We start from the raw sequence: 13,545 nt of genomic DNA on the forward strand, positions 1-13,545 counted from the left end.
CACTCATTCCATCACCAATGCACGGTGGCAGCTATGTGTACCATCTACAAGGTGCACTGCAGCAACTCACCAAAGCTCCTTCAACAGCATCAAACTCACTACCTCTACCACCTATAAGTACAAGGACAGCAGACACATGGGAATACCACCACTTGCAAGTTCCCCTCCAAGCCACACATCATGCTGACTTGGAACTATATCGCCTTTCCTTCATTGTCGCTGGGTCAAAATCCTGGAACTCCCTCCCTAACAGCACTGTGGGTTTACCTATACCACATGGACTGCCGCGGTTCAAGAAAAAAAACAGTGCGTAAGCAAACTGAACAAACTAAGATGAAATGAAATAACTGCAAAAAGAAAGATTGTAAAAAATTTAAAAAAGAATGTAAAAAAAAAAGAAGAAAAAATAACTAAAAATGAAAGTAAAATGGGGGGCTGTCATGCTTCAGAGCATGTTTTTTTTCAGGTTTGCACTTGCTGCTGTTCAATAATCAGTGTATTAACACCTAATCTGTACTAATGCTTTGTCTTTCAACACACCATTAACATATTGTTTGCCTTTGCTCCGTGACCTTTTGGCCAGCTATGTGGCCTGGTCCAATCTAGACCTCCTTTGTTATCTCTTGCCCCACCCCCACCTCACTTGCTTATAACCTGTGACTTTTCTATTATTTGTCAGTTCCGAAGAAGGGTCACTGACCCGAAACGTTAACTCTGCTTCTCTTTTCACAGATGCTGCCAGACCTGCTGAGTGGTTCCAGCATTTCTTGTTTTTATTTCTTTACCCTGTTGTCACCTCCCAAATTTGTGCCCATCTTTCCTGAAAATCCATGCTTGAATTCCTCCAATCAGGTTTCTGGCCTGGTCACAGTACCAAAATGAATCTTATCAAAGGCACAGACAACATTCTTTGTGACAGTGACAAAGGAAAACTTTCCATCCTTGTCCTTCTCGACCTTTTTTTCCATCTTTGACCCAGTTGATGACCCCATCCTCCTCCAAAGCCTCTCCATCATCGTCCATATCTGCACTAAGACTGCCTATTTCCACCTCCATAACATCGCCCGACTCTGCCCCTGCCTCAGCTCATCTGCTGCTGAAACTCTCATCCATGCCTTTATTACCCCACACTTGACTATTCTAATGCTCTCCTAGCTGATTGCCCATCTTCTGTCTTTAGACTATTCTAACCTTGGTCTGGACGGTGCATGTTGTCAACAATAAAAAACACAAGTGAAAAAGTACTTCATGTCCAGTATCTACAACATTCACATCAGGCAGCACCAATACACACAGATATTGAACAGAATCTTCTAGATTGGCAGGTTGCAGCATCTGGGTTTAAACAATCTGTCTCTAACTCTCTACACTGCATTTAAACATTTTATTGAATAAATGCAGAAAAAGACCAATGCAATGTAACAAATTAGGAATTGCTGCATTTCTCCACTATTGCTATTAAATAATTTTCCCCTGAAATGTGAGTAGGAGCTAAAGACACTTACCTATCATATTTTCTTCCTGACATTATCAGTTCAAGGATTCAAGCTCTGACAGTCAAGCTCAGTTTAAAGGATTTGCAGTTTGCACACAATAGCCAATCACACAATCGCACTCCAGGGGTAGGGAGTGGGGGTGCGGAGAAAGGGGCAGAGACCAATAGATAAAAATATAAACTGGAGGAGTCAAAAATTGATCCCTGTTGTGCAAACTCCTGATGAGACAGCAGCAGGAAGAAGTTTTTGTTTATAACAAGTAGGCATTCCTAACCTCAAACCCACACATCAGGAAAGAAACAAGGAACAAATGTTTTTTTCATTCTTGGGATGTGGGCAACAGTGTCAAGGCAGCATTTATTACCCATCCCTAGTTTCCGTGAGGATATTGAGAGTCAGGCCAATTGTGTGGGACTGGGGTTACATGTAAGCTGAGCCACAGAACTTTAGTGAACCAATGACAGGCAAGCTGCTTTCATGTTCATTTTGTCAAGAAAAAACAATATGCCAAATGAGGATTTTTAATTGATCGGTTGAAAATGTGCATTAAACTTTTAATGGACAAAAATCCTGCAGTTAACTTTGAAAAAAATTAGCAGCCAAGATGGCCACTGCAATTTGCATCAGAAACACCTCTTCACATTCCAAAGATCCACCCAGAGACAGAGGTCTGGGCAGTATGGATCCAGAACAATGGCGTGCTGTAAATGATTGAATTACCTCAGATTGCTTCATTAGCATGGCCTTCAAGGCAATCCTAACAACTTGACTTTGAAAGACCAAACCCCCCTCAAGTGTAAATATTGGCATCCTGGGGTCAGGGGAGCAAATTCCGAACCTCCAATATCATTAGAAGGTTCCAGTGAATACACAGAGGCTGTCATGTGAATGTCTGTCCATCTCTGGGAAAGCCAAAAAGTTTCCTTGAACAAAGACAAACAGGCAGTAACTCAGACTAATCAGCAGGAGAAAGGGTGTACCTCCCTCTCTCTCTCTCTTTCTCTCCAGATAACAAAAGTTTAAACCCCTCTGCGACCAAGGACCCTCCAAAGCTACAGATTGCTACAGACAGAGACCAAGGGAAGATAGCCACCTACAAGTCTGCCTCCAAGAAAGCCTGAGCCAAGTGGACCAGGCATAAAGTGCACTTTGACCAGCCAACGACTTCAAGAATACAACTTCAGCTGGAAGACTACCAAATCATCTAACTTCACAGACTGTGTATTTAATTTCCATTTATTCTGGACTCCAAATCAACCACAAAATCTACTTTTGCCTCTGTAATCTATTTGTGTGGACTGGATTTTATAATCTCGAAACGGCGGATGGCCCGCACGGGCCACACGCCGTAGAGCTGCTGCAATCTTCCGTGCGGCGGTCATTTGCATCCCTGGGGCGGGCCGTCCTCCGATCACGTGGAGGAGGTGGGCTGTCCATCACCAGCAATGGCATCAGCTGCCTGTGCGCAGGTGTTGACGCCATTTTTAAAGGGCTGTCAGCCCTCCCGGCTAATTTAAATATCTAAAGGTATATTGAATTAAAATAAATAAATACATTTCTTTTGCCCCTCTCCCATCCCTCACTAACAATTAAATTAATTATTTGTGCTTTCTCCCCAAAACACTTACCTTTACCATCTGACCTTCCATCCCCAAACTGCACAAACTTTCAACTACAACCCTTCCCACCATCCCCTACACCATTGACGTTAATTTGACCCCGCTATCCCACTCCGCACTGATAAGCTTACCTCCCCCCACACCACCAGTGTTGAACCTTGTTTTCCTGGATGGAGATCCGAAGGCAGGGGAGTGCTAGCCGCCGGGCCAAAGATTGCAGTGGGACATCAGGTGGCGACATGGGCGTAATTAAATCAATCATTTAATTTATTTAAATATTCAAATTGCGGTCCGGTCGCTGAGCAGCAGGGGGCTGCCGTGAGGCCTTGCCGCCGCCGGTAATATTGGACTGGGCCCTTCCGTATTCGGGGTGCATGACGGCCCTCTCCCAGAGGCGTTTTCCATCCCCCCCCACCCCCCTCAAACCCTGACATCGGTGGGGGCGGGGGGGGGGGGGGGGGGGGGGGGCGGTAAAATCCAGACCTGTGTGTGTGAGTCTCGTGTGAATGTGTAGTGTAATTTTATTACTTTTTCTAGATTGTTTTTTTTTATTTCCAAAATATACTTTATTCATAAAAATCTGTAAAAATTACATTGCCAAACAGTTTCCAAACAGCACCAAAAAATACAAACATTGCAAGGGAGATCAGTTTCCTTCAATACTGTCATGTGTTTCTTCCCAACCCTTCCGTTTCACCATTGTCATGTCAATTACAATTTTACATTTACAGCAATTCAGAATATTAACGATACAGTTCGAGGGGTTTCCCATGGATCCAGCCCCTCAGTCCAGCTTGGTGGGGGAACCTTACACTGTGGTCTTTCCCCATTGAGCCTTTGCTGCGGCTGCCCCAAGCTTTAGTGCGTCCCTCAGCACGTAGTCCTGGACCTTGGAATGTGCCAGTCTGCAACATTCGGCGGTGGACAACTCTTTGCGCTGGAAGACCAGCAAGTTTCGGGCAGACCAAAGGGCGTCTTTCACCGAATTGATAGTCCTCCAGCAGCAGTTGATGTTTGTCTCGGTGTGCGTCCCTGGGAACAGCCCGTAGAGCACAGACTCCTGTGTTACAGAGCTGCTTGGGATGAACCTTGACAAAAACCACTGCATCTCTTTCCACACCTGCTTTGCAAAGGCACATTCCAGGAGGAGGTGGGCGACCGTCTCTTCCCCACCACAGCCAACGCGGGGGCACTGGGCGGAGGGGGCGAGACTTCGGGTGTGCATGAAGGATCTGACGGGGAGGGCCCTTCTCACCACCAGCCAAGCTACGTCTTGGTGCTTGTTTGAAAGTTCTGGTGATGAGGCATTCCGCCAAATGACTTTGACGGTCTGCTCGGGGAACCATCCGACAGGATCCACCGTTTCCTTTTCCCGTAGGGCCTTGTGGACATTCCGTGCAGACCACTGCCTGATGGACCGGTGGTCAAAGGTGTTTTTCCGCAGAAACTGCTCCACGAAGGATAGGTGGTACGGCGCCGCCCAACTGCATGGTGCGTTCCGCGGCAATGTGACCAGGCCCATCCTTTGCAACACCGGGGACAGATAGAACCTCAGCACGTAGTGACACTTGGAGTTTGCGTACTGGGGATCTACACATAGCTTGATGCAGCCGCACACGAAGGTGGTCATCAGGATGAGGGCCACGTTGGGTACATTTTTCCCGCCCATGTCCAGAGATTTGAACATCGTGTCCCTCCGGACCCGGTCCATTTTAGATCCCCAGACGAAGCGGAAAATGGCTCGGGTGACTGCCACGGCGCAGGAGTGGGGTATGGGCCAGACCTGCGCCACGTAGAGCAACAACGTGAGCACCTCGCACCTGATGACCAGGTTCTTACCCACAATGGAGAGAGATCGCTGCCCCCACATGCCCAACTTTTGTCGTACCTTGGCTACTCGCTCCTCCCATGTTTTGGTGCACGCCCCGGCCCTTCCGAACCATATCCCCAGCACCTTCAGGTAATCTGACCTGACGGTGAAGGGGACAAAGGATCGGTCAGCCCAGTTGCCAAAGAACATGGCCTCGCTCTTGCCGTGGTTAACTTTGGCTCCCGAGGCCAGTTCGAACTGGTCGCAGATGCTCATCAGTCTGCGCACGGACAGTGGATCCGAGCAGAAGACGGCGACGTCATCCATGTACAGGGAGGTTTTGACCTGAGTGCCTCCGCTGCCTGGGATTGTCACCCCTCTTATGCTCGCATCCTTCCTAATAGACTCAGCAAAGGGTTCAATACAGCAAACAAACAAGACCGGGGACAGAGGACAGCCCTGTCTGACTCCAGATTTGATCGGGAAACTTTCAGATTCCCACCCGTTGATTGACACTGCGCTACTGATGTTTGTGTAGAGCAGTTGGATCCAATTGCAGATTCCCTCCCCAAACCCCATTTTGGAAAGCACGTCCATCATGTAGGTGTGCGATATCCTGTCAAAAGCCTTCTCCTGGTCCAGGCTGATGAGGCAGCTGTCCACCCTCCTGTCCCGTACGTAGGCGATCGTATCCCTGAGTAGCGCGAGGCTATCAGAGATCTTCCTGCCGGGTACAGTACAGGTCTGATCGGGGTGAATCACCAGCTCCAGAGCAGACTTGACTCGACTGGCTATGACTTTGGACAGAATCTTGTAATCAACATTAAGCAGTGAGATGGGCCGCCAATTTCTGATTTCTGCCCTCTCCCCCTTCTGCTTGTAAATGAGGGTGATGATGCCTTTTCTCATGGATTCTGACATGCTACCGGCCAGGAGCATACTCTCGTATACTTCCAGCAGGTCCGGGCCGACCCAGTCCCACAGGGCCGAGTACAACTCGACCGGTAAGCCGTCGCTCCCGGGAGTTTTACTCGCCTCGAAAGACTCGACGGCCTTTGTCAGCTCGTCATGGAACCCCCATGTTCCGGTGGTGGATGTACTCACCTTTCTTGCCAGGTACGTCGAGGTGGCCAGCAGCAGCATTGATGTCAAGGACCCCTTTGGGATCTGGACCAGCAAGCGGCAGGTCAAGGTGACCTTGAAGGTAGATCCCAGTGGAGCCATCATCCACCCTCGCTCCAGCTTCGCTATCGGGGGAAGTCGAGGCTTCTTGGTCTACGCTGGGCAGCCCAGAGTTTGCCGCACCTGTGGCAAATCTGGTCACATGGCAGCCAACTGCAGCACGGTTGTTTGCAAGAACAGCAAGGAGGAAGGCCATCAGACCAAGGACTGTAAGCAGACTAAGTGTTGCAACTTGTGCGGTGCGGCAGGCCATCTCTACAAGACCTGCCCCAAACGTTGCCTCAGCTATGCTCAGGCGGCAAGGTCCAAGGAAAGGCCGGGAGAAGGTTCGACGAAGGCGTCCGCTGTTCGAAAGGAGACCAGCAACCTTCTTTGCAGTGAGGAACTTCAACCTGAGAAGGAAGGGGAGGCAGCTGAAACCAACGACCCAGCACCTACCCAGCGCCCGGAAACCCCTCCTCCACAGACAGAACCAATGGAGGAGGAGGCAGCAGATGGACAAACAGGTCAGTGGCAAGTGGTCCAGAGGAAAACCACAAAGAAAAAACATCCCAAAGCCACCACCCAAACCAGTGGCAAGAGGAGGCTCTCTTCTGAATCAGACTGCAACAACTCCTCTTCACTGGACGGGGAAATGCTGGAACGACAGCCCCTTCAAAAGAGGCGGCAGAACTCCGAGATGGATGATAAAGCATCCCAGCCCCCGGGCACTGGAATCTGTGATGGGCCCGGCGTGCCCCAACCCCAATTCCCCACACGTAACGACGTGGCCAACGCATCTCAGCTCCGGGACACCGGGAGCAAAGACACGTCTGGCGCACCTGAGCTCCGGGAGACCGGGAGCTGTGATGTTTTCGAGGAGGAACAGATGGAAGCAGCTGAGGACAACCCAATGCTCTCTGCCTACAAGACCCCCCCGATGTCACCCGAGCGGCACAAACCCTGCATGAAAAATCAGGAGGGGTTTCTGAGCCCAACCAACGTGAAACTGCTTGCGCATACGATGGGTATGCAGGAACATCCCGAAGGGGAAGGACTGGGACTAGCGAGGACAAATGGTATGGGAAGCAACAACTAATTTTTAGTAAAAAATGGGTATAAGAATTGCTTCCATTAATGTGCGTAGCATTAAATCGACTACGCGATGTGTTTCAACCTTGGATTACCTAGCCAAGGTCAAAGCTGACCTACTGTTTCTGCAGGAGTGTGGAATACCACACCTCAGCACCTACAGGCAGTGGTCGCAATGGTGGTCCCACGGGCCATCGATCTGGTCGGGGGGTAATGACTGCCGTTCCTCCGGCCTGGGCATTCTGCTGCGGGGAGGTAACTTCACCATCTCCGAAGTTAAGGAGGTGGTGGGCGGCTGCCTCCTCGTAGCAGACGTGATGTACAACAACGCTCCGCTCCGGTTGATCAACGTGTACGCCCCGGTACAACGCAGCGAGCGGCTGATCGTCTTCCAGCAGCTCCCACTGCTGCTGGCGACGTCCAGGCCGGTCATCCTAGGCGGTGACTTCAACTGCATCATCGATACGGCTGGACGATCCGGCAGTGACGACAGCAAACTGGACGCTACGTCCAGATTCCTAATAGAAACAGTTAAGGATGCCTGCAGACGGAGCGCAGCGCAGATACACATGGTCAAGATCGGACGGGTCTGCCCGTTCCAGGATTGACTTCCTGTTTGTGTCCTGTGCGGTCACGGTCGGATCCACCGACGTCAAGCCGGTGTTCTTCTCCGACCACTGCCTCTTACTGGCCGACTGTCACTTACAGGACGACCAGCGGGTTGGCAGAGGGACGTGGAAGCTCAATGCGACACTGCTGACCCCAGAGAACGTTGAGGAACTCAAAAGGGATTACAATGGTTGGAGGACCGTGAAACCCCTCTTTGAGTCTCCAGTTCACTGGTGGGAAGCGATTAAGGAGAACATCAAGAGGTTCTTCATCCACAAAGGTGTTCAGAAGGCGAGAGAGAGACAGAGGGAACTGTCCCGACTCCAGAAAATTATGCAAAATCTACTCCGGTTGCAGTCAATGGGGGTCGAGGTCAAGGAGGACCTCCAAGAGGTGAAGAGCCAGCAGGCCTCGCTCTTTGCCAAGGAGGCCTCCAAGATCATCTTCCGGTCCAGAGTCCGCTCCATCGAGCAGGATGAGACGTGCTCGCGTTACTTCTTCCAAAAGGTACACAGAGAGAGCTCTGTCACAGCCCCAACAAACAAATTTCTCTGCAGCACCTGTGGAAGAGCCTGTCACTCCAGAATTGGCCTTTATAGCCACTCCAGGCGCTGCTTCACAAACCACTGACCACCTCCAGGCGCGTATCCATTGTCTCTCGAGATAAGGAGGCCCAAAAGAAAGAAAAGAAGGAAGAAGATGGCTCGGTAACGTCTTCGCAGTCCGACATACTAAGGATCAGCAAATCCTTTTATGCTGGGTTGTATGACGCGAAGCCCACAGACAGCAGAGCCTCCCAGTCCTTCCTGTCATCTATCACAGAGGTCTTAGATGACAGCAGGAGGGAGGGACTGGACTTTTTCTAGATTGGTTTTAGATTGTTAAGTATAATAAACTCATCTCTCTTGTTTAAATTCAAGAATACCTGTCCGATTGGTTCTTTCATGATCACATTAAGGTAAAAGGTAAAACACTCACTAAAGTGGTAAGCACAATCACTGTTCAAAAAAAGGAATAAACCCTGTTGTGGTCAAGTAAGAGGAAGGACAAGAGGGGAGCCTGGGACCCCCTCCTCACCTGGCCGTAACAATTTATATTCTGGGGAAGCTCAGAAATGACCAGCTTTCATTGGATTTAGTTTCATAACTTTCTCTGTGGGGGATTGAACCAACAATCACTGGGTTGCTAGTTTACGATTACCACACAGCTCTATAGTAACCCCCCAGGAGGCAGTGCCTCCTACTAGTAACCCCCCAGGAGGCAGTACCTCCTACTAGTAAGCCACCAGGAGGTTTACCCCATATCAAATCAGCACCTTCAGAAGAAGAGGGGAGAAAATTGTGGAGGTGGGGCATTTTCTTAAAAGGCTCTAACTCTGGTTATAAAGAATACAAGTGTTGAACTCAAGGGCTAACAGACCTTGGAACTACTCTTGAACTCTCCCTACAGACTGGGTCTAACAGGACAGTAACAACAGGAAGACAGTGTCTCTCAGCATGATTCTCCCGCTCGGAAAAGCATTCAGTTCTGCAATTCTGACATTTGTTGGTGGAAATAACCACAAACAGAGCAATAAAACAGTCACTGTGGAAACTAAAAGCTGAACTGCAAAACACATAGACCTTGCATTATCAACTGACTAAATATATTCTTCCAGGGTTCACAAGCATTTAGTTGTCTGGTAAGGAAGGAATAAGCCATTTAATGTTTGAACTGGTAAAGGTAGTCCCCTCGATTATCAGGCAAGTGCACTCCACAATTAAACAAACACACCATTAAATAAACATTATCAAGGATCAAAAATCTTTTACATCTGGTGGAAATTCAGTTGCAATCCCAGCTGTCATGCATAAGTAATTACGTAAGTATCAGTTCACATTGAAAGGTCACAGAACACACAAAAAGATGCAAGAGATTCCAGCGACCATGCCTGGAGATTCCCACAGGAAACCTGCCTGCCCTAGGAATTAGGAAAAGCATTTAGAGTGCAGCCGCAGCATTAAAACAATAGAGCTTGACTTACTCTTTTAAAAATGTTAACTTTAAAAGTTTATTTCTATTATACTTTGTTCATTGTGAAAGGTCACCTTGTATCACTATCAGGCTGCAAGCAGCTAAACTTTTATTTACTATCGCAGGTATAATTGCAAACAATATTCCATCGAAAACTGATGGGAGGTGTGTTTAAATTTAGAACATTATTATATTTTGCTCTGGACTGATTTTAACGCTGCAAGCGATTGGGTTTTGAGTGAGCTAAAATCTTACTCTGGAAAAGTCAGTGTGACTATAAAATGGGGCAAACTTGTTTTGTATTTGCACTCTTTACTGGCCAGAGGAGCCAATTATCAGCAAATATTTAGCACAGTACAATGCTGACATTTGAATTTCTTCCAAGGCAATTTGGTGTTTCTCTATAAAAAGTAAACCTCTGAAAAATAAAATAATTAAACATGCAGGACTTCCTTTATGGAGTTTGGAGAAACTGGGGTTGTTCTCCTCAGAGCAGTGAAGGTTAAGGGGAGATTTAAAAGAGGTGTTCAAAATCATGAGCTGTTTTAACAGTGTAAATAAGAAGAAATAGATTCCACTGGCAGAAGGGTTGATAACCAAAGGATACAGATTTAAGGTAATTGGCAAAAAAACCAGATGGGAGATGAGGATTTTTTTTTAACACAGCGAGCTGTTATGACCTGGAATCTGATTTTAATGCACCTCAAAACCCATTCACTTACAAAGAGTTAAAATTTTCTCCTGGACTGCACTGCCTGAAAGGGCAATGGAAGCAAATTCCATAATAACTTTCAAAATTAGATAAATATTTGAAGGGAACATTTTACAGGGCTATGGGGAAAGGGTAGAGGAGTGGGATTAATTAGATAGCTCTAGTAAAGAGCCGACACAGGTGCGATGGACCAAATGGCCTCCTTCTGTGCTCTACCATTCTATGAAAACACTTAACTTTGGTTGGCGGCCAGGGGTCCACTGAAGAATCCCGAGGGCCGGGCCCAATACAGCTGGTGATGTATTTATCAAAGGGGTACTTTAACAGGCAGTAGAGTCCCTATCTGCATATTCAAAAAGCCTAAAGCTTGTTTTAGGCACCTGTCTAGAATGCCTAAAAAATTAGCCTCATGAGTTTGGCAGTGGGGCCAATGCCTGCACAGATTGGGTGCAGTCCATCCCATTGGTCTAAATTGGTCTGTTTTGTCTGCAATTTTCACCTGAAAAACAGCCACATGCATACCAACTTCTACACAAATTATCTGGATATTCATCTCATCACTGATTAAGGGATCTTGCTGCGCAACACATTTCTGAGTAACTAAATGTATGTAAATTATTTTGAGACATCTCTGAGAAATGTGATATAAAAATGCAAATGTCCGTCAGAACTTGATGAACAACAGAAATGTTTTTCGTTAGATGAAGCTGCCCTTTTGCACAGTACACCAAGTTAATAGCTGTCAAAATGATCAGCTGATCATTGAAAAAGCAGTTCAATGCATGCAGATATTTATTGCACTCTTAAAGAGGAAGGAAAAGCAAAATAATCCCCACCCCAATTTAGCACTACATAAACCTAAAAATTACTGTTAGTTATATTAGTGGATTGTATGATACTCCTGTGTCTTTTCTTCAATATATAACTAACCTAGCTGATAAAACAATGTATTAAGGATTCATACATTAGTATCAACTGTTTTCCAAACCCACAGGAATGAATGCATATGTCACTTATTAAACATGTCAATAGAAATCAAAGTTACAGATCAGCCTGAGAGCCAATCAAAGCCCTCGAAAGCTCTCTATTAAACGACTATGTAGTGAGTCGTGTGTGTTTTAGGGTTGGGTGTCGCTCTACTAACTTTCAAGTGTCACTTACCATTACAATGAAAGGATACCCTCTATAATGCACACAGCCCCTCCCCATAACTAATATCACTGGAATGGCCGGAAAGAAAAGGAGATAAAAAAAACAGGTTTCTATGAAGCAATATTTTACGAGATGATGTATCATTTTCATTTGTTTCCATTTTTGAAGTAGAGTTGGGAAGTGTACTTTGAGTAAAATGAACTCCCTCTAGACTCTCTTCAACAGAGTCTCTGAATGAAAACACATAGGAATTGACTGTTGCGAATTTTTTACTAATTTGTTCTGCTTATTTTCACTACAGTCAGATAGAATAGCAACTTCAGAAGTGCCTGTCTATCTCCCTGCTGAAACCCTTTGAGAGGCATGATTGACAGAAGCCCCACAGCCCATGTGGATAGCATAAGCTAAAGGTTGCGTGTATCGGTGAAAAGCTGGTCACTGTGCTTTTCATTATGGTCTAGTTCACCGGAGGGAAAAATCTAAAAAAAGGGATTTCAAAGTCAAAAACTTACCACACTGCTGCAAGTCCTGTATCGAATATTCAGCCCTTCACAGTTTCTGTAGAAAAAAGAAAAGATACCATTTAAGTGGAACAGAATGGGGAACAATTTTGAGGCCCATCAAAATGTTTGCTGCACAAAAAACTCTGGATATTGTGGTACACTTGAGCAGAAATTCTTAGACCAGTTTCAAGATACTCCAGTGATTTATTTAATTTTACTAATCTATTCTATTCAGCTTTTCAGATTGTCAGGTGACTCTTGGCTGCAAGTCTCAATCAGTAGGTCAGGATCATCATCGGGGCAGCAGATTCCTTTATTACTGTCATCAGTGAAGGACTCGTAAGACATGGACCTGTTCATTACTGACCTTGTCTTTCTCCTCCCAAACTGCTTCAACATTGTTGACACCAGCATGTTGGAATATCTCAAATGAGCTTTGTTTGGACAATTTGACAACTATAATTCCTCCGTTCAATACGTCACACAATCTATAGATTATGATAATCTCAATTTCAAAACATTTCGACAAAAGGAGGCTCAACCACATAATGTTGTTCGTCAGTGCAGAGGGATTACCAACCCATAAATACATCATGCCAAAAAATCAATCTGAAGGCAGCTTTTGTCGGGGGTGGGGATTGGAGAGGTGGTGGGTGTAGTATAAGGGTCTGAAAGGGTTAATGATCAAAACAGTGTAAGGAATACCTCCCACTGTGATGATGTAAGAGAGCACAAGTGAGAGAGACTGGAGGGAGATGCAGCGTAGCTTCAGATGAGTCACACAGACTGGTATGAAGTTGTACATAGCAAGAATGCAATAAAGAGTCCATGTTCAAAGTACTGAAGACTCAGGAATCTCTCTAAGCTGGACTAACTAAGTATATTAAGGTGGCAGCAGAAAAACCAAACATGCAACAGTGGTGGGGGTGGGGGGGATTGCATCGTGGAAGACTAGAAGTCAACTGAGCAGGTTGCAATCTGCAATGTCAACTCAATTCTATCTATTAATTTTGACTTTTGAGTTTCGTATCTCCCAGCTGCTCAGTGAGCATGATGCGCAACTGCATTTAGAGGGACAGTCATTGTCATCACCAGCAACAGTAATGGCAGCCACAGTGGCGCAGTGGTTAGCACCGTAGCCTCACAGCTCCAGCGACCCGGGTTCAATTCTGGGTACTGCCTGTGTGGAGTTTGCAAGTTCTCCCTGTGTCTGCGTGTGTTTTCTCCGGGTGCTCCGGTTTCCTCCCACAGCCAAAAGACTTGCAGGTTGGTAGGTAAATTGGCAATTATAAATTGCCCCTAGTATAGGTAGGTGGTAGGGAAATATAGGGACAGGTGGGGATGTGGTAGGAATATGGGATTAGTGCAGGGTTAGTAT

The 13,545-nt window shown here is 46.6% G+C and overlaps 1 protein-coding gene across 1 annotated transcript in view; it reads right to left on the bottom strand.

Moving 5' to 3' along the window:
* Positions 1 to 13,545, bottom strand: part of LOC137368744 (ADAMTS-like protein 1) — an 852,599-nt gene that overhangs the window by 292,819 nt on the left and 546,235 nt on the right. Inside the window, exon 4 of the mRNA XM_068028933.1 lies at positions 12,177 to 12,222. Within this exon, the coding sequence (XP_067885034.1) occupies positions 12,177 to 12,222 (46 nt within the window). The remainder of the gene's footprint in view (positions 1 to 12,176; positions 12,223 to 13,545) is intronic.

The sequence above is a fragment of the Heterodontus francisci genome, chromosome 4 (assembly GCF_036365525.1).
Source record: "Heterodontus francisci isolate sHetFra1 chromosome 4, sHetFra1.hap1, whole genome shotgun sequence".
NCBI classification, from domain to species: Eukaryota; Metazoa; Chordata; class Chondrichthyes; order Heterodontiformes; family Heterodontidae; genus Heterodontus; species Heterodontus francisci.